This window comes from Crocuta crocuta, unplaced genomic scaffold (genome assembly GCF_008692635.1).
Source record: "Crocuta crocuta isolate KB4526 unplaced genomic scaffold, BGI_CrCroc_1.0 scaffold340, whole genome shotgun sequence".
Classification (NCBI taxonomy): domain Eukaryota; kingdom Metazoa; phylum Chordata; class Mammalia; order Carnivora; family Hyaenidae; genus Crocuta; species Crocuta crocuta.
In genome coordinates, this window is record NW_027530642.1 from 3341255 (window position 1) to 3367729 (window position 26475).

The 26475-nt window shown below is 55.4% G+C and overlaps 2 protein-coding genes across 2 annotated transcripts in view; one reads left to right on the top strand and one right to left on the bottom strand.

Annotated features, from left to right (window-relative positions):
- The window catches only part of CDX1 (caudal type homeobox 1), a 15846-nt gene extending 7566 nt beyond the window's left edge, over nucleotides 1-8280 (bottom strand). The window contains exon 1 of the mRNA XM_077769054.1: nucleotides 7965-8280. Coding sequence (XP_077625180.1) covers nucleotides 7965-8280 — 316 coding nt within the window. The remainder of the gene's footprint in view (nucleotides 1-7964) is intronic.
- A 10014-nt stretch (nucleotides 8281-18294) lies between these two features.
- PDGFRB (platelet derived growth factor receptor beta) overlaps nucleotides 18295-26475 on the top strand; it is a 37595-nt gene continuing 29414 nt past the window's right edge. The window contains exon 1 of the mRNA XM_077769014.1: nucleotides 18295-18684. The gene's annotated coding sequence lies outside the window, so the exon portion shown is untranslated. The remainder of the gene's footprint in view (nucleotides 18685-26475) is intronic.

Here is a 26475-nt window from a genome sequence, read left to right on the forward strand (position 1 = left end):
GCAGCTGGCCCTGCACCTGCTCCTCCCAGACCACCCTGGTGTCGTCCCCTGCCCTGTTTTCTCCATGGAGGCACGGGGCCTGGCGGGGCTGCAGGAGGCAGTGAGGAGGACAGAAAGTTCAGGGTCAAGTGGACCTGTCTGCTGTACTCCCACCTGGCCGCAGGCCGGCGATGTGAACCCAGGCAAGGCACCGAACCTCTCTGGATCCCACGTATATAGCTGCACACTGAGGACATGAATTCCTCCTCGATACACCGTAGTTGTGGAGATCAGGGGTGAGAACCTATTGAACGAGGCAATCCTTGATACAATCTAGTCAATGATGAAGCTGAAGCTGAGTGCAGAGACAGAAGTGGGAGAGGCTCCTCGGTGGAGAATAAGGAGCTTGTCGGGAATGGATGAGCTAGAGATTCTAGGAACTCTCAGGAGCAGTTTTCCTGTGCCTTTTTATATGACAGCTACTAGCCACACGGAGCTACTTAATTTTTTAATTTTTTTATACCATTTATTCATTTTTGAAAGCGAGTGTGTGTGAGCAAGGGTGGGGGGGGCGGGGAAGAGAGTGAGGGAGACACAGAATGCGAAGCAGGCTCCAGGCTCTGAGCTGTCAGCACAGAGCCCGACATGGGGCTCAAACCCACGAACCATGAGATCATGACCTGAGCCGAAGTCAGACGCTCAACTGACTGAGCCACTCGGAAGCCCCTACTTACATTTAAAATAACTAAATAGAATTAAGAATTCACCTCTTTAGCCTCACGAGCCATATTTCAAGTGCCTGACAGACACATGCAGCTAGTTTCAGTTAGCATCCTAGACAGGAGAGATAGAGAGCACTTTCTCCATCACAGAAAGTTCCACTGGACAGCCCTCCTAGACCAAAACCCTCCCTCGGGCCAGATGCCCACAGCTGCATCACATCCTAAGCAGACTGTGCTCGTCCTGTCTGCAAAGCAGCCTGCTCTTACATCTACAGCCCGCTTGTATTTTCCCCAGGTTTTTCCACAGGGGCACCCAAAAAATAAGGGGTGCCCTTGACCCAGAACAGCCCTTGTAAGACTAGCAAACAGCGACTGTGGCCCTTCGAGGCTTCCCCCAGGCCTGAACAGCTGGAGGCCTCTCTGAGCCATGTCCAAGTGCACGTTCCAGCCTTACCCTTCCCCGGGTCACCCTGGAAATCAAGTCCCTGCCCAATTATCTGCAGGCCTGGGTTCCTAGGTCACACATTCTGGGGGTGGGGGGGATGCAGGGAGGGGCTCTAGGCTCCTGCCCTTCCCTAGCTCACGGGGTGGCCTTTGCAAGTCCCCTCCCCTCAGTGACTTGTTCCCGGTCTGCTCCGTGAGGGTAGGGACCATGCCATCTTGCTCACACAGCCCCACAACGGTGCCTGACATGCAGTGAGTACCGGATGAATCTTTGTTGAAGATACAACTCAAATCGACTGCTCCTTGATCTTCCTCATCTTGGCAAATGGCTACCACCCTCCAGATACTCAGGCAAAAAGCCCAAGAGGCACCTGGGGCTCCCACAGCCAACCCATCAACTAGTCAGCTCAACCTCAGTCCTTCCGTCCAGCTCCCCTGCTCCCAGAGCCTTACCAAAGCCACTAATCTAATGCAGAAATGTGCAGTTCTAGGGTCAGAAATACCTGCATTTGAGAAAATGCTAAGCACTTGCCGAGTACTTAGTAGGTGCTGGTTCATGTCATTATTACCATGGTAGATACTCAGGATTTATTTGTTAAATCATTCCTTCCCCTCTTTCACAGGAGGGAGGCAGATTAAAAACAAACAAAATAATAACAAGCTTGGATAAGCATGAAGGAAAGTAAGCATAGAGCTGAGAGCCAGATTAAGTTGCAGGGGTAGAGGGTGGGGGTACCGCCTTCAGTTATTTTGGTGGCGGGGGGGGGTCTCTTGGAGGAAGTGATATTTAAATCAAGACCTGATGGTTGAGGCGGTTTCTATATCAATGAGAGGAATGTTCCAGAAAGAGAGAACAGCATGTGCAAAGGCCCTGTCGCAGAGAGCAGCAGAGTAAAGGGCAGACAGTGCCAGCTCCCTGAGAATCCCCAGCCTGCCTTTCTGGCCAGAGTCCCCAGTCTGCCTGCCTGAATGAATGGGAGAGGCACACGGTGAGGCTGGAGAGACCGGGAGAGCTCTGAGCCTTNAGTTGCAGGGGTAGAGGGTGGGGGTACCGCCTTCAGTTATTTTGGTGGCGGGGGGGGGTCTCTTGGAGGAAGTGATATTTAAATCAAGACCTGATGGTTGAGGCGGTTTCTATATCAATGAGAGGAATGTTCCAGAAAGAGAGAACAGCATGTGCAAAGGCCCTGTCGCAGAGAGCAGCAGAGTAAAGGGCAGACAGTGCCAGCTCCCTGAGAATCCCCAGCCTGCCTTTCTGGCCAGAGTCCCCAGTCTGCCTGCCTGAATGAATAAATGAATGAATGGGAGAGGCACACGGTGAGGCTGGAGAGACCGGGAGAGCTCTGAGCCTTGGGGTGAGGGCTTTGAATTTAGTTGCAAAAGCAATGGGAAATCCCAGGAAGGTGTTGAACTTGAAGGGCCAATCTTGGCTTCCACTAATGTCTGCTCCCTCTCTGTGCACCCCTCCAAGCTTGAGGGCTGAGGTGTGGCTCGGGGAGGGTTCAGCATGTTAACTCATGTTGACTCCAGATGCAAACGTTGTTTCCAAATCCCAGGAGCTCCAGGACAGAAATTGGAGGGCCAGCACATTAAGATCACTTCCTACCGACAAGCCAGCCCCTACAGCTCACAAAGCCGTTTTGGACCTTCAGAATGATTTCCTAAGCTCTCAGCAGCAATATCGGCCAAAGCAGGAGGGGAAAAAACACCCAACCAAAAAAAGCCTTCTGCCACCTTCTAACTGGGTCATTCCCCTTCCCAGCTACATCTGAGAGACGAGGTGTCAAATGCAGCTTCTGCCTAGAGAACCAATTTTAAACAGCCTGGCCCTGCTGTGCCCACCCTCCCCCATCAGCGTCTTCCAGCTCCTCCCTGACCAGCCTCCTTTCCCCACCTGGGCTGGGACGCACAGGAGAAGGGGTCTGGGGCTGCTGAGCATGTTGCTTTATTTGATAGATGCTCCTTAGGCTGTAGAGCTTCAGCAGGTTCCTTACCCTCTCTGAGCCCCATTAACTCTATCTGTAAAATGAGGCTAATAATAGATCCTCACACCTCTTAGGGTTGTTACGAAGCTTAAGTGAGAAAACCCATGCAAGGTTCTTGGCACACTGCCTGGCACATTAGGTGGGGATGCAACCAATGTGGGGATTATCAGCTTCATCATGAGCTCCGGCCATGGGCAGGCATGGTGAAAGGATGGGGCTGACCCTGACCAGTCCTTGGGGGAGACGGAAGGGGTAAACAAGATAGTGGTAAATGCTGTTGAAACAAGGGTGATGTAGTGCTTGGAGGGGAGGAAACCAAAGAGGACTTTCTAGAGGAGGTGGCAGTGGCAGTGAAGTCACAGCATTTGAACTGGTGAAGATGAAGGAGGGAAGGGTGGGTAATTTAGGTTGAAGGAGCCAGACTGGAGAGGCAGGGAATGTGAGATGTGTGTTTCCGGGCACCTGCTAAGAACAGGCAGAGGCGGTCATAGGCACTGATATACTAAGCACCTACTGTATGCCAAGCACAGGGGCTGGGCTTGATGGGCATCATTGCTTCAAGGTACAATCCTGTTATTATCCTAATGTTATAGTGGAAGAAACTGAGGTTCAGAGAAGTGATCCAAGGTAACTTGCCTGAGGCCATGCAGCTTCTAACAGAAATGCAGTCCCAGGCCTGAGGCTCTGAAGCCCAGCTGCAAGCCACCCCCCAGTAGGCATTTCTGTATCTAGACAAACCAGTGAGAGAGTGGCTTCAATAGCCCTCTCAAGAGGGCACTGAATGCCACAGAAATAGGGCTGGATTTGACAGCAACAAAATGGCGTATAACAAAACGGCAAGTCCAAAGGCAGTGGGGAGCCGTGGAATGCTCTTGATCAGGAGATGTGCCTCGCAAAGGTAAATCTGGTAATGAATGGTTGCAAAGACAGCTGGGGTGTCAGAGAGAGGCGGAAGGTGAGAGGCCACGCTGGTGGCTGTGGCAATGGGCCAAGAAAGAGGATCTGGAACGTGGTGGGGAGAAGAGGGTTCATCCCCTCGTTGGGCCTCAGTTTCTCCATCTGAAACCTGAAGGGGCTGGACTCAGACCTAAACCCTGCTGCCACAGCCTCATGATCACCGTGAGCATCTCCCTGGCTGTGTGGGACATCAGCCACCCCGTAGGCCACCAACCTGGGAAGTACTATTTATTCACGAGGAACAGATGCTGAGCCTTTGACAGAGGACGACGTATAACCCTCTTAATGACAAAGCTGGTATTTATATGTGCAAACGGGGAAGACCACAGACTAGACGCTTGTAGTCCTTTCCTATCCTGGCCTCGGTCAAGTGACAGCAATCGCTCTGAACTGGTTAACATGTTGATTACGGAATGGAGCCCAACAGCCTCTCCCTCATCTTTCCAGCTCTCACCGTCCCTCCCTGGGACCAGGCTGAGGTGGCAGTCCCAGCCTCAGCTCAGCCAACTCCTCGCTGAGGCTGGAGTACCGTCCCAAGAGGGAGAGGGCGGCGACCAGGCTTCCACCACAGGCACGAGCTCGGTCAGCTCGTCGCGGTCCCATCTCCGGGGCTGGGGCCGTCAGGAACGCGTCAACGCCAAGATCTCATGTCTCCCTCTTCGCTCAGAGCTCTCTTACTACTGTTCCTCACACTTGTCCTGTTCCTTCTATTCAACAAAATGTACTGCGCCCCTACTAAACGCCATGCACTGGGATGGTATCTGGAATGTAGGGATGGCTCAAATGGACGCGGCTCTGGACCTCACGGGGCGTTTACTGTGGCAGGTGGGGAAACGGACCACACTTACACACACAGGGGGTTAGCGCTCTGAATGAAACATGGCGAAGATGACCAGCGTGTACGGGGGAGCCTTCCTTGGGACATCAGGGAGGACCTCTCTGAGGACTGACCATTAAGCTAAGACCTGAAGGGTGAGAAGGAGCTAGGCCTGCAAAGAGGTAGGGCAAAGGAGTCTCCAGGAAGAGGGAACAGCCTATGCACAGGTCCGGTGGTGGGACACGGCACATCTGAGAAACTAAGAGAAGGCTGGAGCGTCTAGGGCTTTGTGGCCAAGGACAGAGTAAGTACCTGGGACGAGGTGGGGGAGGCAGGCAGGGGCCAGGGGCCAATGCTCTACAGCCTTGTAGACTTCAGGGGAGATAGATTTCCCAACCGGAAACCATTGGGGAAATTTTAACAGATTCCTCCGACATCTATTCCAGTGCAGCCTCCACTTGTGTGAAGCTAGTAAATTTCTTAAGGACCCTGGGCTTTGGTTCTCCAACCCTGTCTGGTCTCCAGCTGTCCAGTTCGGATGTTCTGGAGTGCTAGAAGCCCAGGTGCAGGAGAGGAGGGGAAGGGCTGGCAACGTTTGAGGGGGGGTGTGCTGGCAGGTACCGACCTTCCCTTTGCTATCCTAGACAGCAGCATCACACAGGCAACACCCTGGAGCCCCGGGGTCTTCATGGCTCAGAAGGAGAAACTGAGGCCACGGTGAGGGTGGGGGTGGGGCTTGGCCTCTCTCTCAGGGAGGATCTGGAACCCCATTCCAATCCTGCCCCATCTTAATCTCAGTAGTGCTGGTCAGATGCTCCTGGGCAGACAGGCAACAGCTTCTAGCTTCTAGAAAGCTGGAGATGCTGTGCCCTCAGCAGAATAAGTCTCACCTGCCTTCTGGGGTGGCCACTTTCCTCTGGAGCCTGCAAACCTCCCCTGGCCCTCTCTTCCTACTTCCTGGGAGTAAACACGGGAACGGTGTCTTGGCTTTGGGCAGACTTACAGCAAGGCCCCCTGTCTGCCTGGGGGACACAGTTTTCAGATGACTTTTGGGACCAGAGGCTGGGACGGGGTTCGCACGCAGCTCCTCTGCCCAAAGAGGAAAGGTGACTTGCCCCAAATCACACAGCCTGAAAGTGCCCCCAGGCCTCGCACCTGTCCTCTGACCCCCACTGGTGCACCCTCTCCAAGTCCTCTCTCCTGCAGAAATCCTCTTCCATCTGGACCCCCTGCCCCTCTCCCCGCCCCCCACCGCCTCGCCACCCATCTCCAAAGCTGCCTGATCAGGAGGAAGCAGCAACTGGAACAGAGGAGCAGGAAAAGCCGGCTTCTTTCTCCAGGGAACAGACACAGAATGGGGGGGGAGGGTCAGTGGCCCCAGACACCTCCTCTCATTTAACCTAATGCTGGGTTCTCAACCAGGGTCAATGGAGAAATCCTTTTGGAGCTTCTAGAATCCCTCAAATTGTCAACTGAATCAGGCGGCACTTTTTGTCTAGGGAGATTTGTATTTGCCACCAGATTTTTCTGAAAGGGCCCCTCTATAACCAAACCAAAGGTACGAGACCTTCCCTATCAGGTCACAGATGGTAAAACTGAGACCCAGGAAAGATGACTAATGAGAGAAGGTGTTGTTTAGAGGATTAGAACACAGGCCGGGTGGTCAGTGGGCCAGCGTCAGGTCCTAGCCCCACCATTTCCTGGTTAAATGGCCTTGCGTAAGGATTTAACCTCTCTGGGTCATAGATTTTTCATCTTAAAAATGGGGTTGATAATAGTACCTACAATAATGTTGTTAAGAATTAAGTGGGTTCATGCAGGTAAGGTCTGAGGCTGTGCCTGGTCCGTTAGCAAGCGTTCCGTAAAGGTTAGTTGTCAGTATTTAGCCAAGGTCACACAGATGAGTGGCACAGCTGGGGCACTCCCCGCCCCCTCCCAGTCCTCGGAGGCCTCTGGAGGCTGATCGGGGCTTCTGTGTCCCTGGGCCTCCCGAGAAGGCACTACAATTATAGCCAGACCTGCCCAACATCTGCCTCGGCCAGTGAGGAGTGTGTGTGTGGGGACATGGGGGTGAAGAGAGAGAGGAGGTGGGGGAAGTCCCAGGCTTCCTCCCAGCTGGAGGTAGGGGGGAGGGCCTGGACATCAAAGGGTGGGCAGGCCAACTTCCCGCCCCTAAGGCCAGGTGGCCTTTGTCAGGACAGGCCAGACACAGTCGGGACAATGGGGTAGCGTGTTCACTTTCCGGCCGGCAGGAGTCACTACTGAGCCAAGGGGCAGCCTGTTACATGACAAAGGGGGGACCTATAAAGGAGGTCAGGCCGCCCCTCATTAAAGCCGGCCCTTTGTCTTGCCCCCTCCTCTGCCTTTGAAGAGGGTGGATCAGAGAGGCCTGCCTGGGGGCGGGAGGTTCACTGTCTCAGGAGCCAAACAGTAGCCACCTTCCCAACTGCTCCTGCTTTCCCCTCCCCCGGGGTCAAGAGTTCAGGGAGGACCCTGGGATGGTAAGGTAGGGACCCCCACACCGATTTAACCGAAGGAGGCTCTTTTTCGGTCCAAAGGATATGACCCACCAATGTCTTCCCTGTACTGAAGGGGGTACTGAGACGTGGAAAGGAAAGCGGTGCCTATGTTCACAAGGGCAGCGCATCGCCCCTTCTGGGGACGGTTTGCAGCTTCCTCTCCGGGCTGGCGTAGGGCTGGAGGAAACGGAGGACCGCGGGGACCAGGGTTGCTAAAAGAGCCCTGGCTTTACATCTGGGGGCCTGCGTTCCAGTCTCGCCAGGCAACCACAAGGCGCAGTTCGTCACTTTCAAGGGTCTCAGTTTCCCTATCTATACAGAAGCACAGGGCGTGCCCACTAAGGCTCAGGTGGTCTGGGATTCTGAAGGGGGAGCTGAGACAACAGCACCCCAGGACCAGAGAGGTTCAGGGAGGCCCAAACGGGGAGCCCACTGCGGGGCCGGGACAGGGGTCAGACAGGGGGCGACTGGGTCTCGCCCTGGCACCTGCCGGTGCCCAGGGGATCCTTCCAAAGGCGCAGGGCGAGGGAGAGGTCCTTACCGCTGCCACCGCCGCCTCCAGCCGCCACGCTGCGCCGCATCCACTCGTAGGGCGTCCGCCTTTGCGCTCCGGGCGAGGACGGTGCGCCCGGGCCGCCGAGGGGCTGCGCCAGAAGGCTTGGGCCAGGCCCGGGGGGAGCGGGCACCGGGCTAAAGTCCGGAGGGGGCCCGAATGCCAGCGGGGCTGGGCTGGCGGCGGGGGCCGCAGGGCCGGGGCCATAGGTGGCNAAATTGCCGCCCCAAGCGGGAGGTGGACGGGCCGGGGCCTGGAGGGGGTGGGGGCGCGGAGGACGCATCCCGGGCGAGCGTCGAGGCATCGCTAGGTGTGGGTCTCCTGCGAGGCTGACGGCCTAGCGGCCCAGACACTCCTTCCTCCCTGGGCCGCGTGGACCACCCGTGACCCCAGTTTACAGGTGGAGCAAAGCGATCCGAGGGGCCGGCCTGGCCAGCGTCACACAGCCACATCGGGCCTGTGGCGCACTCCGCGGTGATCAGCTAGAGGTGAGGAGGCCAGCAGACTTCAAACAGGGTTCCCTCNGGAAAATGCACATATGCACATACAAGAGTCTGCATACAATTGGAGAGTTTTCCCGAGTTGGCTCTCTTGAGAAAGTTCTTAAAGAGGGGCATCTTTAAGATGACATTCTAGGGAATTTTTCACAATTCTCTTAACAAACGCTTCCCTCCACCCCCGCCCCCAGCCTTCATTTTAATAAGCAGTTCCAAACATACACAGAAGTGGAATTTGTAATGAACCACTATAAACCCATCACTCAGCTTCAACCATTATCAAGAGTTTGTAACAGTTATTTCATCAACTCCCCTCTTTTTGCCAAAGTATCTTAAGACAAATTGCAAACACCGTGTCATTTTACCCCTCATACTTCCGCATGCATCTCTAAAACACATCGACACTTTCTTACATAATATACCATTAAACACATCTAAAGAGATTAACACAAATTCTTGAGTCTAACACTCAGTTTGTATGCAAAATTCTCCAGTTGATTCAAGATCAAAAAGCTTTGGTTCATTTATTATAGCTGGGGCCCCATTGGTATTTTAAATGCATCATGCATTTCCCTCCCATATTAAAGACTGGTAAACATTTCACAGCTACCCAAGGGGGCGTGTGTAAAAGAGCTGAGGAGCTGGGAATGGATAGTGAGGCTGAGAGATTTGGAGGACAAGGCCCTGGGTCAGGAAGTCTTGGGGAGATGGGTTCCCTTTCCATGGGGTGTAGGGTCCAGTGCCAGTGCGCTGCACAGAAGCCCCCGATGGTGTTTGACTCTCCAGCATTTCCTGGGGACGCCCTAACTGTGCAGAGACGTGTGGCCCCCAAAAGGTGGACAGAATCAGGGTCTTATCTGTTCCACCTGTCCCTCCCTTGGGTCCCCACATTAGTTAGCCAGGGCAGGTAGGCATCATTTCAGTGCTAGACAGACAGATGTGTCAGGATCTGGATATAATTTATAGGGTCCAGTGCAAAATGACAATGTGAGGTCCCGTGTTAAAAATCATTAAGAATTTCAAGACAGGAGAGAATTCAACCGCGCACGGGGCCCTTCTAAACACTGGGGCCTGTGTGACTGTACAGGTGACCCACCCGAAGCCGGAGCTGGTCAGAATCTGGTACATCTGGGGTTCCATCGGGCACGATAACAGAATTGGGGACGGTAAGCCCAGGGCCCGCCTTCCTGATCAGAGTTGCTCTTTCCAATGTGCAGGTGGCAGCAGGGGTGCGCAGAAAGGAAAGGGGCCAAGCCCAAGTTTATGCAACAGCACGGGGAAAGGAGGCCACCCGGGGTTGTCAGTGATATGGATAAGTACAGGGTCGCCTCTGCAGGAAAGGCTCCCTTTCCCAGGTCAGGGAGGGGACGTGTTGGTGAATTTCTCTTTCGAGGGGTCACTAAGAAATTGGCAAGTATACAGAGAAAGGAGAAAAAGCCCAAGAGGGCTGGGTTCTCCTCTCTGAGTTGACGAAAGCAGGATTGCTCGGACAGGAAGAGAAAATCCAGAATGGGACTTGAGGTTCTGAGTTTGGGGAGGGGTGCAGGGCAGACCTGGGACCTGAGGGAGAAAGTTGTAGGCATAGACAGACACAGGATTCCACTCATCCATAATAGAGTGCCCCCTAAAGGACCGTCCATTATGAAATGGGCTGTCAGCAAATAGAGAGTGAGCTCATTATCACAGGAGGTATGCAAGTGACTGCTGGAGGTCTCTGGTCACGGGTGCTGCGGGTTGGGGGAGGGCAGGAAGGTCGGTGCTTTCTGGGTGCCCTCTAATTCCAACAATGTGCTAAATCAGACCTGCATGGAAAGCACAGAGATCGGGAGTAGGTTTAGGAATTCATTTGTTCGTGAGTTCATTCATTTGACAAATATGTATTCTGGTATTAAGGCCCTGCCCTTGGGGTTTTCACAGTCTGGTGGGGGGGAGACGGGGAAGAAGCATGTATGAATCAAATAATCACAGATAAAGGTGAAGTTACATCTTGGTACGAGGAGCAGGGAAGCCAGGCAGTGTCCAGAAATGATGAAGACGGTGCCCAGGACTTGGGTGGTGGCTGAGAGATGACGGCCTCGCAGGCAGAGTGGGGACTGTTTCCCTGATCAAGACCAGGGAGCCCTGAGGCCTGGGGGAGTCATCCCAACTGCCTCATGATCCGTCAGCGTTGTCCTCTCCCAGGGCGGAGGTTGGGGTGGGCCTTCTGTTCCACCGACGCCTCCGGAGGGTAGACCTCTCTTTCCACCTTACCCTGGGCCTGCTCTTTCCTGAACCCTGGGCGTTGGGAAGGGGTGGGGCAAAGCACACTGGCCCCATTTGCTGGATGAGGAAGTACAGAGAGGTCCAGGTATCTAGGCAAGGTCACACAGGCACAGGGCCACAGAGACTGGGTCTCCTGACCGCACTGGCCTTTCTCGCTGCCCAACCAGAGTGCCCAAGGGGTCCTCAGCCCAGCCCTGCTGACCCTCCAAAAGCCACCCCCTCACCTAGAGCAGGAGAGTAAGGACAACATAGATTTCATAGCACGCCGACCATGGAAAGCCAACCTACTCATTTTACAGATAGGTTAACTGAGGCCGAGAAGCCTTTAAAGAAAGAAGGGATTTTTGCCAAGTTCCCACGGCAGGTCAGGGTCCACTGGATGGAGATAGAACCAGGTCTTCTGACCGTCGGCTCAGTGTCCCTGCATCCTGTCTCTGAGAATGCAGGGTTTGACCCCTCACCTGGTGCTGGAGCAATAATGCCATGGCAGTATGACAATGGTGCCACTATTTAGTGAGCATTCACTAAGTGCCAGGCAGCAGGCTAAGGCATTTGCAGGTATTATTTCAGGGAGGGTGAGGTAGGGTCTTGTTACCCCCACCTTGCAGATGAACCAGCTGGAGCTCAGAGAAGTGAAGTCACCGTCCCCGAGGCCACACAGCAGGTCCATGGCCTCTCTGGAAGTTTTCCTTTCCGCTCCAGGCAAGCCAGCCCGGGAAGATAGTGCGCTGCGTGTGTCTCTCTCCTAAACCCGGGGTTTTGCTTATACAAATATCTGCTTCCTCTTCCTCCTCTGGCTCATGCAAAAAAGCCTCAGCTCTCCCGTTACCGTCACCTTTAGGTGGACCCCTCCAACCAGAGCCCCGAGACAGCCCTGATGGGACACCCTGCTCCCCCCTCCTGAGAACACTGTAACCCTGTTCAAAAGTCCCAGGCCGGGAATCTGAAATGGCAGGTCCCGCCCCACGTTAGCCCCCTTAGCCGTCATGTGACCCGGAGCATATGCCTCCCTGGGCCTCAGTGTCCCCGTCTGCACATTGGGGACAGGTCGGCTCAGACAGTGGTCCGGCATGGTACTGGGACTGTGTGTGGGAAGCCCCCGTCCACCGCATCACTGCCTCTTCCTCTGACAGCCCCTATCTCGGGGGCGGCTATTTATTGGACCCCTTCTTGCCGCTAGCTTCCTGGTGGCCCCTCTTCCCTCTGGGCTACTCTCACATACCTGACCACAGCCTCGCGAGGTGGGGCGCAGAGACATGGCCTCGTAAAGATCTTGGTGATAACTTGGTTGGTGATAACTTGGTTTCTAAACAGGGTTATGGCCGTGGAAGAGGAAGGGTTCTGGGCTGGGCTTTCTGTTGGACATGGATTGCTTAAGAGAAGCTGGTGGGCTAGCTCTTGGCTTATCCAGACTGCAGCCCAAGGGCCGTGACTCACTCCGTGACCTTGGGCAAGGAACTCTCCCTGTCTGAGCTGTTTTTTTTTCTTTTTCTTTTTTAAATGTTTATTTTATTTTTGAGAGAGAGAGAGCAAGCAGGGGAGGGGCAGAGAGAGAGAGAGGGAGACAGAGAACCCAAAACAGGTTCTGTGCCAACAGCAGAGAGCCTGATGCGGGCTTGAACTCACCAACGTGAGATCATGACCTGAGCAGAAGTTGGGACGCTTGACCAGCGGAGCCACCCAGTCTGAGCTATTTTGGAGGTGAAAGTAGGGATGGCAATTCCTGCCCTGCCCATCTCCAGGGGGCAGATGTGAGGCTCGCGGGTGGTTGCTGGGGCTCCTGTGACAAGTCCTTTCCTTCTGCAGCCCTCTCCCCACCTCCCCCTCCAGCACCTTTTCCTCTCATCCTCCAGAGGCTGGGGCGTCACCTGCTGGCTGTGAGGGGTACTACTGGAAGGCTCTCAGGCTGCCTGGTCCCGGGCAATCAGACTCACTGACTCTCCTCCTGCCCCGTGTGGGGAAGGGAGGCAGTCCTCCAGCTCATAGCCACTTAGGGAGAAGAAGGTATGCTGGAACCAAAGCCCTGGGGGCAGAATAGCCTCATCCGAAGGAGCAGCGCATCTGACCCTTTGTTCAAGGGAGATACAGCAGCCAGGGAAGGAAAGGAAGGTCACTCCCTGAGTCAGTGGGAGCCAGGGGTCCACAAGTCCTAACTCCCTATAAGGTGCATTCCCACAGTCTCTCGGAACAATCTAGTGCTGGAGGGGGGCCAGTGAGTCCGTTGTCGACTACAACAACCTCGGTACTAGCCCCTTGCTGTTGTTTTTGTTAGCCCATCCTCCAGAGTGCCCCACAGTGACCTGATCTCATCAGTCACTGTGTAAAACCGCGCACTGGCCCTCCTGCCCCTCAAGATAAAACCAGGCTCCTTTTGAGCCCACAAGAGGCCTGGCCCCTGGCTTCCTCTCCAGCCTCGACCCCACCATGTCTCTTCTTTGTGCCTCAACCGTTTTTTTCCTTCTGGTCAAACACCCCAAACTCTTTTTGGCTTCCAAGTTTTTGCATATGCTGTTCCCTCTGCCTAGAACGCTGTTCCCACTCTTGTGTTGTGTGTGGCCTCTTCACTTCATACTTCAGTTGAAGTATTTCTTTCCCAGAGAAGCCTTACTCTGCCTAAACAAAAGCCCCCTCTGTTAATTCATCTTTTTCATTACACTAATCACAATTTGATATTACTGATTTGTGGTTTCTTTGGTGTTTGCTTGTGAGCCCTAGGAGGGCGGGGCCCATAGTAGGTGCTCAATTAATTTCTATCATGTGGCTAAATGGTAAGAGGGACAGCGCAGCCTGGGGGTCAGACACTGTTCCAGTCTTGCTATGTGCCCTCCTGCAGGCTCCAGCCTTCTCTGGGACCCAGTGTGTCCAGTGAGGGGGACATATGTGGCGTCTGAGGGCCCTGCTGTTCTGAGGATCCTTGAACCATCTGTGTGTACCAGGGCACACCCTTGATTTCCGGGGCACTGAGACTGAGGTCAGCTGGAGCCTGGGAGAGGCCAAGCGAGGCAGGCAGGGTCCCGAAGCCCTATCTCCTGCGACCCTGTCAGGCTTTGGTCACTATAGTCTGGTCCAGTGAGAGCAGCACATGTACTGAGTCTTTTAAGTGCATCACAAATTGCGACAGTCTTTCAAATCATTCCCTAGGAATCTAGGGTGGGAATGTGGCCCGAAATCCCCCCTTGGTTCTTCTGCCCAACCAGACAGCCACCATGTTGAGTGCCCAGGAGGGGAAGAGGCATTCCCCACTGTACCCCTATTCAGGGTCCCCAGCTGCAGGTACGAGGATCTGCCTGCTCAGTGTATGCAGGGAGGAAGGACACCGGGCGGGGGGTCAGGCGTCCTGCATTCCGGGGCCTTTGTCTCTCTGCTAACCTCAGACAAGTCTTCTCCACCCTCTAGACCTCGGTTTCCATGCCTGTGCTATGGACACACTCTCAGGACACTTCAGGCCCTGACATCCAAGTTGACCGTGCTGATGCCTGGGACATGTGTGCTGCTTCCTCACCCCGGGCCTGGGGAGCTGGAGGGGGGCAGCGCTGGGAGCGTGGGAGAGCCAGATGTGGTGGCTGCTGGCCCTGCCTGAGTGAGTGCTGAGCTGGCCTAGTGGGAATTCTCCCACTCAGGCGCCCTTTCCGGGCCCCCCTCCCCCTGCCCCACTGAGAGCTGCGGCTTCCGGCTCTGACAAGCGTGGGCGGGGAAGGGGGGAGGGGGGGTCTGAGGAGGGGGGTTCAGTTCAGCCCGGTTCCCTCCTTCAGGGGAGAGCTTGGGCCTGAGTCTGGACAAAAAGCATCCCTTCCAGTCCTGGTCTTATGCATTACAAAGCCTTGCTCAGTCAACTTTCCGGGCACTGGCCTCAGTCATCTGGGCTGTAAAATGAGCATTTGGATCCCTGTGGCCCTGGTGATGGACTTCTGCGGCTGCAGCTCCCGGAGGAGACGCCGGAGAGTTGTTACCCTTAGTGAGGCTTTCTCGCTCTGCTCCAGTCCTTGCATAAAACACCTGGTGCATCACTCATGCAAGCTTCTCAACGACTCTGAGGTAGCCACATGTATCCCCATCTCACGGCTGAAAACACTGAGTCTCAGAGAGCTCAGGTAACTTAACTTGTCCAAGGTCACACAGCTAAGGAGGTGGTAGAGCTGAGCTGGAATTTCCAATGTCAGAGCTCAGGCTCTTAATCCTTGAGCGTGACCCCATGCAGCGGGGTGAAGAAGCACTGAATCCCAGGCCCAGAGCTCCCCTTCTCCCTCTGCACCCCGCTCACTCCACCTGAGGCAGGATTCCCCTTAGTCCATGCTCTGCCTGCCCGCTATCGGCCCAGCCTTTCCCCATAAGCATCGTCCCAGGCTGGACCGGGCTCTCAGCATCCGGGCGGGTGGGAGACTATTCATGGCCGTCCTGTCCATGGTGGATGGGGGCTGTGCTGACTACCCCAGCTTGACAGTGCTACACCGCTCAAGGGTACTGCCCACTGCCCACCCCTTCAGAGCACACGGGAGAAACTGAGGCCCAGAGAAGGACCAGCTGGGCCCAGGAGCACACAGGAGCCGCAGCTGGAATGAGGGAAACAATATTTCCAAAATCACACTTACAGATGCTGTACTGAGTTCTTTAAGAGCATCAGACATTGCAACAATCTTTCAAATCATTCCTTAAATTAGCTCTATTTGCCAGAGGAAGAAACTGAGGCTCAGGAGTTTAAGCCACTTGTTCAAGATCATGCAGCTTGGAATTGCAGAAGCTGGGATTTGAGCCCAGTTCTGTCTCTGGCTCTAGAATCTGCCCTGTCCATCACGACTCCTCTGCCTCAACGGTCCAGCCCTTGGTGAGTGCCCCGTGGTGTTCCATGTGGCTCTGGCCCCCCAGCCCCATCTCAGCTGAGAGGAGGCACAGCAGCCCTGGTGCCTGCCAAGGGTTAATGATGGTAGGGGCTAAGTGATTCCAGATGGGCCAGCCGGACGGCTGGGCTGGCCGGAAACCGGCCGCCGCCAGCTTCCCGGGGGAACCACCACCAGCCACCCCCTCCCCTCTGTGCTGCATCTCTGGCCCCCAGCTGTCCCCTCGCCCTGGGGCCCACCAGCCTCCTCTCCCTAACCAGAGTCCAACCTAAGACACTTGTAAACAGAGCATCCCAAGGGCCTTCCAGCACAAGGAGTTCAACCCTCTTATGTACAAATGGGGAAACTGAGGCTCAGAGAGGAAAAAGTATCTATCCAAGGCCACAAATCAAGTCCACAGCTGGATCTCCACATTCCTGGACTTGTTTGGGGAGAGGGTGGGGATTAGGGGCTGAAATGCTTCCTTGCTCCCAGACCTCACCCCCACCCCCTTCACCCAGCCCCCGAACTGTCTGGTCTCATCAATGAAGGCAAAGCTTTGGAGGTGATTGGCCAAGTCAAATGCTAGGAGTTGTAAGGATTCATAGAGTCTTGGGGCATAAATCCCAGTGTAGGCCTGACCCTGTGATCTTTGGAGTCCCACTGGCATCCCCTATGGCCCCACTGCTATCAAGCTGGGCCAGAGCCCCTTTCTTTGGAATCTCTCACAGCTTGCACGCTATGGCTTAGGGCCCATATGAGAATTCTTTTCCCTCTGTGCGGCCCAGCGCAGATGCTCGGATGTTGGGCAATCTTCACTCAGATAAGACCAAGAAATGACCTCAAGATGTGCTATTGTGGTTGGCATGAAATCCCAGCTTGGGCAAACACCCCTGCCCCATGAACAGGGGCCCCCAGGAGAAGGGGGTAGACAGAGGGGCAGAGGGTAGGAAGGAAGGAGCCCTGGGCAGAGTCAGACTCTACCTGTGTGACCTGGGACACCTTTCTTTTCCCTTCTGGGACTTAGTTTCCCCAATGTATACAGCGGGCAGAGGACGACTCAACTAAACTCTCTAAACTCTTTTATGTATGTATGTATGTATTTATTTATTTCACTTTTTAAAATTATTTATTTATTTTGAGAGACACAGAGAGAGCAGGGGAGGGGCAGAGATAGGAAGAGAGAGAATCCCAAGCAGGCTCTGCGATGACACTTGTGGGGCTGGAGTCCACGAACCGAGAGATCATGACCTGAGCTGGAATCAAGAGCTGGCTGCTCAACTGACTGAGCCGCGCAAGTGCCCCTCTACACCCTTTTAAAATGATGCCCTTGGGCATCTAAGAGACAGGAGTCTGTGACTAGAGACATCTTGTGGCCTGAGGAAATGAGGGGGGACTAAGTAGGGAGAACCAAAGATGCAGCCAGTTTTGGAGGAGCCTTGGCAGACCCCAGTAGGGGAGGGAGGGCAAGAAGCTGGAAATGGAACCTTAGCAGGTACTCGGAAATACCTGTTGAGTGGCTGAATGAGAGGCAGGGGAAGGGAGAGCCTGGGAAGCAGGCAGGATGGGCCTTCCACTGGGGTCAGATCACCTGTGTCTGTTTCATCCTGTAGCCCAGGAGGGCTGATTCCACTCTTGTTCTGCCGTTGCGGTGTGAGCTCAGCCAGCTCATTTCACTTCTCTGGGCTTCCATTTCATCGTCTATAAAGAGGGGAAATAATCCTCTCCTGGTCCTCCAGGGGCTGTGAGATGATAAGCAGGAATACGTCTGGAACTCTGAGCTATACTGGGTGACACTGGGCAGGTCTCTTTCCTTCTCTACCAATTCATGCTTGGGCCTTGGGTTTCTTCTTCTGAAAAGTGACTGATAATCAAAGAGCCTCAGTGAGCTGCCCCTCTAAATGCCCTTCTTTGGGGTACCGGCCTGTGCATCCCCGTCTCTCCCACTAGCCTGGGCCACCCTGAAGTCAGAGACTGTGTCCTACTCACTACTGCATTCCCAAAACCCAGCACTATGTCTAGGACTTAGTTGGTGCTTAACTTGCTTTTTTTTTTTTTTTTTAAATATTTATTTATGGAAGAGCACAAGAAGGGGAGGGGCAGAGAGAGGGGAGCAGAGGATCCACAGTGTGCTCTGTGAGCTGACAAGCTGACATCAGCGAGCCCCATATGGGGCTCGAAATCACCGAAGGGGAGATCATGACCTGAGCCCAAGTCAAAGTGGGATGCTCAACCCATTGAGCCACTCAGGTACCCCATCAGCATGGCTTTTCAATAGATGGATGTGGACTGAATCGATCATATAGGTTATCAGAGTTGCCTTTATAGATGGGGAAACTGAGGCACAGAGAAAGGACCCTGTCCCAGGTACCAGGGCAAGGCATCAGGCAAGTGGGGCCAGGCCACTTTTTAATAAAAGTGACTCAGCGGTTGGCGTGGGCTGCGGAATTTCTAAACATCCCCTCACATCCTGAGAGAGCAGGCGACGGAGGGAGCAGGCAGAGGGAAACGAGGAAGAAAAACAAGAAACTTGGGGGAAAAGAAAGAGAGGGGGGAAGAAACTGAAATTGAAAACAGACACACGCGTCCACCTTCCCCGCCCCCTGGCCCCCCTTCTCCCGGCTGAGCCAATCAGAGGCGGCCCTTCAGCCTTTCCCCCAAAGTGGGGGAGGGGCAGGGAAGCCCACAGTGGTGTGAGCTCCCGGGGCTGCCAGCGCCCGCAGTCCCTGCCCATCCCGTCTGGGACGCAGGAGCCCTCTGTGAACAAGTTGGAGGCAGAGACGAGGAGGACGGCCAGGAGAGAGCCGGGCCCCCTCTGACCAGCGGCGCGGGGCAGCACTGTGCCCTGCCACACCGAGGGCCAGACCCGGGGCGGCCCTCCTGGCCACCCTGCTCCTCCAGCAGGATGCTTTGGGATTGAGGCCGCCCTCACCCCTGCAGCCCCCTCCTCCCTTCCGTTCTCCCGAGGCTCCCAGAGACGGCAGCTGTCGTCCCTGCTCCCCTACTCGGCGCTTGCCCCATTTGGGGTCCCGCAAAGTCTTTCTGTTAATGAGAGGTCAGTGAGGAGGACTTCCTGGAGGGGGTGGCTGCCCAGAGCTCAGGACTGTGCCCACACCCGCAGGCATCAGCAGCAAGGTAAGTGCTGGGAGAAGGGGGATTCCCACCCCCTTGTCCTGTCCCCTTGCTCCAGTCTGTGCCTTCTTGGGTAGGTCAAAAAGTGGAAAATATTTTTAACAAAACCAGATGGGAGGAGGCCGGGAGGCTGTGGGCCACGTCAGGGCTGGAGAAGCCAGTTCTCTCCTCTCCTGCTCAGGCTGCTTTTGGGGTGAGTGGCCCCGTCTCCACAGCCCTGCCGCCGCCCCCTGCCTTCATTGAATGAACCCCAGAGGTCTCTGGGTGCCAAAGACGGAGGGCCTCCAAAACCTAGCACCGCCCGAGGGGGCCGGGGCGAGCTGGGGCAAGCTGGAAGAAGCGGGAGAGGGGAACTGGGAGGTGGCAAGCAGGGTACGCGGATAGGGGACCTCAGAGCCCTGGCCCCTGTCTCTGGGCCCAAGCCTTGTCCTTAAGAATCTGTCTGGCTCTAGGCCAGTCAGCCGCCAGGCAACCTCTTCGGATTTAAATGGATTTGCAAATTTTCCAGATTCCTAAGATGTCCTTCCAAGCCCCCAGTGGCTGGGAAAGTGCGAAGGCAAGGGGGCTGTGGCAAGGCTCGTGGTCACAGTCACGCAGCTGGGGCTGTGGGGCTGGGGGGCTGGGACCGGCCGTCAGATGTGGGGGCTCCTCTGTAAAGAAGGGGGTCAGTCACTGGGCCCTTCCCTCTGGACTCGGGCCGCCTTGCTGTCTCCCTCCTTCCTGACACCGCTTCCACTCCATCCTAAAACATGAATCCGATCACGATTCCTTCTTTGATTCTCCCCTATAGAAAGCCCCCCCAACTCCTAATAGTAGCTGCCATTGATTGGCACTTACTGCATGCCAGGACCGTGTGGAGTGCTTTATGAGCATGATCTCACGGAACTCACCAGCAGTTCTGGAGGCAGGGATGGATTTTATGTTGGTTGTACGCATGAGGTTCACAGCAGCTACAAAGCTGAATTGCACTGCTAGTAAGTGGCAGAGCTCCGGCAGATAATAGACCCCCTGCCTCATTTCTCCAAACTTGGGCCTTGTGTCAGTGAGATCCCAGAGTTCAGAACACACAATCCTGCCTATGAGAATGCCCTTCCTCATCACCTCCATTTTCCTTCAAGGACCTTGCCTACTTCACCTCCTCCGGGCAGTCTTCCCGGGTTCTTCTGTCTTCCAAGTGCTTGCCATGCCCTTTGCCTTGTTGCGTGGCTTTCTCTTCCTGTTTGTGCTCTGTGTGCACATCGGAGATCATTCGGCCCCAGGTTTCCCCATCTTGGGCTCTGTCCCCGTCATTCCGCCGGCGGTCAGTGAAGCTGAGAAAATGTGCTGGGGAAGAGAGAAGGGGCTCCGCCGAAGATCTTCTGTTCCCAAATGCGAGACCAGAGCCAGGCCCCTGCCTTCCCTCTGGTGCCCTTCGGAGCCTCATGTAGTCCCTCCAGACTGCATTTTTCTAGGTCAAACACGGAGGAGTGTCCTTGCCTGCTTCTGCAGTTCCAGAGGGCACAGAGGCCTCTAGTGAGATATCTGAAGTCACGTAGAGGGGACCTCATATAAGAGGCCCTAAATCCACTGGGCTCAGGAGGGAGGGCCGTGTTGGTCACTGTCAAGGAGGGCTTGCACTGGGCCGGACACAGAGCCTGGCACCTCACATACCAGGTCTTAGGAATCGGTATCGTTGTTATCCCTATTTTGCAGACAAGGAAACCACGGCTCAGAGGGACTATGTGACTTTCCCAGTGTCACACAGTTAGTAGAGGTGGTACTTAGACCCAGGTCTGCTCGAAACCAAAGATGTAACCCTTTGCTACCCAGGGAGCCCCAGGTCAGAAAGCAGACAGTCTCCATCCTCCCACACGGGCCGCTCCTGGCTTGGGCACCTTCTGCGGTCGTTAAACTCAGCTTCAGGCCCCACCTGCTCCCAGGTCCCCCCCACAGACCCTGGCCTGGTCCTAAGTGAGGAAGGGGACCATCTGGTCAGCACCTTCCCTTCAGCGGTGATCAGGCAGCCCCCCCTCCTCTGTGGGAAGAAGAGCTGAGACTTGTAATTGCCCACAGATGTGCGACGGCGGAAAGCACCGTAGATTCAGAGTCAGGAGACCTGGCGTTTGTCCTGGCTCGACTCAAGTCCACTGTGTAGCCACTTTCGGGTCCCCATGTCCTTTTTCTGGGCTGCATCCATATCCAGAAGGCAGTGGGCACCACGCATAAAACAACATCAGGTTTGGGCATCGGGCAAGCGTGCATGAATCCCTAGCTGGCTCCTGGCTGGCTGTGTGACCCTGTGTCTGTCTGGGCATCAGTCCCCTCCTCTGTGAGCAGCAGGGAGGTACGTAGGCTCTGTGAGTGTGATATAGGTAAGGCGCTTGCGCTTTACAGGGCTGGACCTAATGCCAATGGCTAAGAGAGGGTGGCTGCTCTCCCTGCCTCTTGCACAGGACTTGGTGGTGAAATCAGTCTGTGATCCACAAAGGGCAATGCCAGCGGAAGGGACCTGGATACCGCGGGTATTCTAAAGGCCCACTTCCATCTTCCAGGCACAGTCTGGCTCTGGGACCAGCTGCCTTCCGGACGGAAGGAGGGGACTTGGCACTTTGCTCCGATTGGGCTACTAAGTGTGATGGAGAGGGAGGGGGGAATGAGAGGGTCCCTAGACTTCCCTGAAATGCCCTTCATGCCCACCTGACTTCCTTGCACATGTTTCAGAATGCTGTGGGTAGTGGGCTCTTGGAATGGGGGGAGATCATCCTCTACTGTTTTCCATAGGCCTTCCTTCACCCTTCATCCCCCCAGGGCAGAGTTCATAGCACCTCAGCTGGGAAACAGCATGGGCAGGATGGTATAAGAGAGACCAGCAATTCCTGAGCTTTTCCAATGTGCCTCCCATCCATTACTGTGAAGTTCACTACTGTGTTCCTTGGGGCTTCGAACAGGCCCAGCATTCAGAAAGCGCTTAATAAATATTTGCCAAACTAATTTAATCATCACAGCAGCCTCAAGGAGCAGATAGACACTCTCTCTGTTTTACGGATGAGGCACTGCCCAGAGAGGTTAAGTCAGTTGCCCAGCCTCCCACAGCTATGAAGCGACAGAGCTGGGATTTGCATCAGGGTGTTTGCAGCTCCAGAGCTGAAGAGGAGAGGCTGGGTGGGGCCTCGGCCACCCCTGGGGACCCAGCACAAACTCTGAGAATGTGCCGTCGCTGCGGAGGCCCCTCAGCGTTCCAGAGGTGGTCATCAGACCCTGGAACCCATTCTGTGTGACCGTGCGTGAGTCAGGCCTTCTCTGGGCCTCAGTTTTCCCATAAGTAAGACCAGGAGGTTGAACAAGATGATCTCTGAGCTCCTTCCAGGCCCCAAACAATTCCAGGATTCCAAGCCACGCCAGCCCAGATTGGCAGCCACTCAAGCTCTGCTGTGTACTCAGGCATCATGCATATTTAACTTCACAGTGAAAGGGGTTTTTCTTACCCTTTCTCTACCCGTTACAGAAAGAGGTCAGGATCGATGGCCACTAATGGAAAACTGTAACCTGCAATAAAGAGGAGGAACTTTCTACAGTCAGAGCAGCCCGTTAATGCACACAGTTTCTCAGGGAGCTCCGAGGCCATGTGCCTGTAGAGCCCGTGTGCCCATCTTCCCGGGATACAGAGGAAGGAGGGGTAGGGAGGTGTGCGTGTTGGGGTGTGGATGTGTGGGTGCTGTGACCCTTTGGGCTGCTCCAGTGCTCATTTTTCAAATCTCATCTGCTCTGATTTCAAGAGGAAGAAGGGCTTTGGCCCAGTGGTGGATGGAACAATGACGGGGTCCAGACGCGAGGGAATGGATGTGGGACCCACGACCCACCTCTGGGTGGGAGGGGGTGAGGAATTTACATACCTGTTGCTTACGGTGTAAGAGTCACCTTAAGACTCTCCCAAGATTTCAGACTCAGAGCCCACAGGCAAAAGGGCTTCCAGAAGCCCCAGGCCCTTGCCCCAGGACCCACCCCCCCACCACTTCCCAGATGCTTTCTGGGGCACCCTGCCCCCAGCCTAGTGCAGGAGGCTGAAAATCAAAGTGTATTACTTTAGCTGCATCAACACCATCTCTTCTCCTTGCTTCAGATCAGAGCTATTTGATGTCTCAGGTGCCCAAAACCCTTTCATCTGCCAGAGGTACCAGCTTCTCCGCCCTGTGATGGAAACAGTTGTACTTGGGAAGTGGGAGCAACAGAGCCAGGGAGTCGGTTCTTGAAGGTCAGAGACGAAAAGGACTCTGGGGGTCACCTGGGTCAACTTGCTTATTCTATGGGTAGGAAACTGAGGCCCAGAGGAGGGGAGGGATGTACCTCAAGTCGTACAGATCACCGGTGATAGCACTGAGCCCGGGCCTGTGAGCCGGATGTGTGCTGTGTCGTCTCCATCCAATTCCGTCATCCCAGGCTCACTCAGCCCCCGTTCTCCCCCGTGTGAGGTCACAGGGCAGAGTTTGGGCTAAAGAGGAAATGCCATTTCCATGAGGGGTAAAACAACCCCCAGGGTAGTTTTGTGGACCATGGAGCTCCGATCATGTCACTTCTCCATTCTGGCCATAAATTCCTTTTATATAAGTGAAGGGGAAGGCGAGGGAGCAGCTCAGTGACCCCAGAAGCCCCATCCCACTCTGCCCTTAGCCCCTGCCAGGCTTCCGAAGCTGTTTCAAATCCTTGTTGCTTGCTTCTTGGGAAGTAGAACTGAAAGGCTGTGACCTGACAGCTTCTCCACTCCCCCAGACTGAGCCTAAGTCAGGTAGGTGGGGGGATTCCAGGGTCAATCCACCAGGCAAGGCTCAGCTTTACAAACCTGTCGCAGCCCCGGCTCAGGGTACTGGTCTTGAAGGGAAAGGCTCACATCTGACCCAGCAGACCTCGGGCTTCTCACCCTCTTACCTGTATCTGTGCCCGTGTCAGTTCCCAGGCTGGGGCCTGTCTGCTGAATGGAGAGTGAAATAGTGATAGAGAAAGGCACAGAGAGATGCGTAAAACAGACTGGTGGGTGGCCGGCTGGCTAGACAGTTGGCCTCCCCTTTATTCCGGGGAGCAGGGATGACTTCACGTGTGTTCGACTCGGGCAGTCACAGAGGCCTCCAGGCTTCACGAAGCCCCACGCCAGAAATTCTTAATAATTTTGTAACAAGGGGCCCCACATTTCCATTTTGCACTTGGCCCCACAAATTATATAGCTGGTTCTGCCAGGGAGTTTAGGCAGGGTTTGAGATGGCTTCATATCTGAAACTATCCCCGCTGTCCATTCTAATCCACGCCCTCCCAGCCAGCAGCCAGCCGCCCCCTCCCCCACTACCAATGCCCCGAAAAGGTGGCTCCCTGGTGCCTCCGGGGCAGAGCCTAAATCCTCACCCAGGACCCCAAAACTTTCCCAAAGTGACTCTGCACTCCTTCTCTGCCCATCACCTACCTCTTTGCTAAAGAGCCCTGATTCCTGACCTGGAAGTTCTCTTCCTGCTGTTTTCCCAGGTGCCCTGAGAGCTCCCATTTCCCACACAGAGCCACCGTGGACCACCCTTCCCTGGCATCATCCACCAAAGAACCCAACTAAACCCTGGAAGCCGAGCTGGAGGCCACCTCCTTCCCCCTGGAATAATCACATATTCGTAATAGTTCCCGTTTCCTGAGCACCTATTATGTGACAGGCACTTTTCATCATCATCTTACCCCCCATAGCAATGGAAAAGGAAGTCTCTTCTGTCGTTTTCCGGGAGATTGGGACTCAGGAAAGTTACAGTCAGAGAGGTCATGCAGTGACGAGGTAGTAGGACTGGCCCAGAACTTGGACCTGGATTAAGTGGCTTCAGAATGGGTCTGCGACACCTAGTCTGGCTGGGCTCCATGTGCTTTCTGTGCCCTGGGCGGCATCAGGCACAGCTTGGTGGCATCAGGGTCTCTTTTTGCCCTCTCACCAGCTGGTCCCATTACCACCCTGGAGGGAAAGAGTCCCCATTGCTTCCCCAGCCTGGCGAACCCCGAGGTATTAGGGGACAGCTGAGGCCCTAGGCCTGAAGACCAGAAGGGCTGACCCTACAAGGCTGTTTGATCCCTTATGCTGTGTAGGCATCTCTTAAGCATCTAACGTAAAGCCTAATTCCGAATTAGGAATTTGGAGGCTCAGGGCACCTGGGTGGCTCAGTCGGTGAAGTGTCCAACTTTGATCTCGCGGTTTGTGGGTTTGAGCCCTGCATCAGGCTATGTGCTGACAGCTCAGAGACTGGAGCCTGCTTCGATTCTGGGTCTTCCCCTCTCTCTCTCTGCCCCTCCCCATCTCGCATGCGCACGCGCTCTCTCTCTCAAAAATAAACATTGGGGGGAAAACGGGAATTTTGAGGCCTCTGAAAAAATTGTAAGGTGTGTTTCCTCATTTGTGGAGGAATCAAATGAAGGGATTAAGACAGGTCCAGGAAGGAAGTGGTCGGCAGACAGGGGACTGAGAGTCATTGCATTTGGGTTGTGGTCCTGGGTGGGGCTTGAAATCCCTGGCTGTGCTAGGAGACACCCCGCCCCTTCCCCCGCTGAGCCATGCTGGCACCCCCAATCACAGCAGCAGCTATCTCCCCCCCCACCAAGTAGCCCTTCTGGAAGGACAGCCCCACCTTCTCCTTTGTCATGTGCATCCCCTGGCTGACCAGCCTGGGGGGAGGGTGGTGGCTGGGCGAGCTCGTTGAGTGAGTGAGTGACTTACTCTCCTGTTGAGTGAAGGAAGAAGGAGGCCACTGACTTGGCACAGGGCTGTGTGCCAGGCCCTGTTCTAAGCATTTTGCTTGTATGAACTCATTCAATGGCCTCCACAGTTCGGTGACGAGCCCCGACTTCCAGATGGGAACGCCGGGGCCCAGAGAAGCAGACGAACGGCCTATGGGACAGTCGGGGTGCAGGACTGGAGGAAGGGGCAAGAGAGAGACGCTGAGAAAGGAAGGGAGAAGGAAGTGCAATGTGGGAGTTTTCTCCCCTCTGGCTCTGCCGCTCCTGGGAGGACTCTCAGTGCCCCATGTTGGCTCCCATTAAGGGCAGGGTTTCTTTGCTCGCTCCCTCTGCCCGCCTGTGGGCTCAGGCTCGGGGCTGGCGGGGGCAGGCCACGTGCTGGGGGGTCAGGACAAAGGGCCTGAGGCCTGCCCGCCCCCTGCCCACTTGGCTCTGAGGCCCTATTCTATGTGCGGCCCCCACCCCAGCCCAGGGCTGAGCCGGGGCTGGCAGCAGCCCGGGGAACAGAAGGTTTGCTTGTCTGCGTCCGCCGCACCCCCCTCTCCCCAGCCTCAGCCTGGGACCCCTCTCAGGGGCTCCTTTGGCTGCCAGGACCTGGGCTCTCTGTTGCCATGGCAGCGGCCAGAGAGGAGGCTCTGGGGGGCAAGAGGGGGGTGGTGCGGGGAGGCAGAGAGGGATGGTGGAGGCCCGGAACTCTGCTGCGGAGGTGCTGGGGCCCCTGCAGGGGCAGGCCTGGACCCTGAGCACAGCGAGCTTGTGGCAGAGCGGGCCACACACCTCGCCTCACTGATGCTCCACCTCGGAGGCCTACGGGACAGGGCTCAGGCGGTGGGCACTGCCCCTGGCAGAGCCAGGCTGTCCTCAGCGGAGACTCCTCTGCTCGACCGTGCCCCGACCCGCGGGCTCTGCGGTGCAGCTGCAGGAAGGTCCTGAGTCTATTCCCGGCCTGAGGGTGTGCTGGGACAGGACCCCCCCACCCCCACCCCGACTCTGCACCTCAGCAAGGGAGGCACAGGGCTCTGACCTCAGGATCCTTCGGTCCTCGGGAGCCTGCATTCTATATGGGCT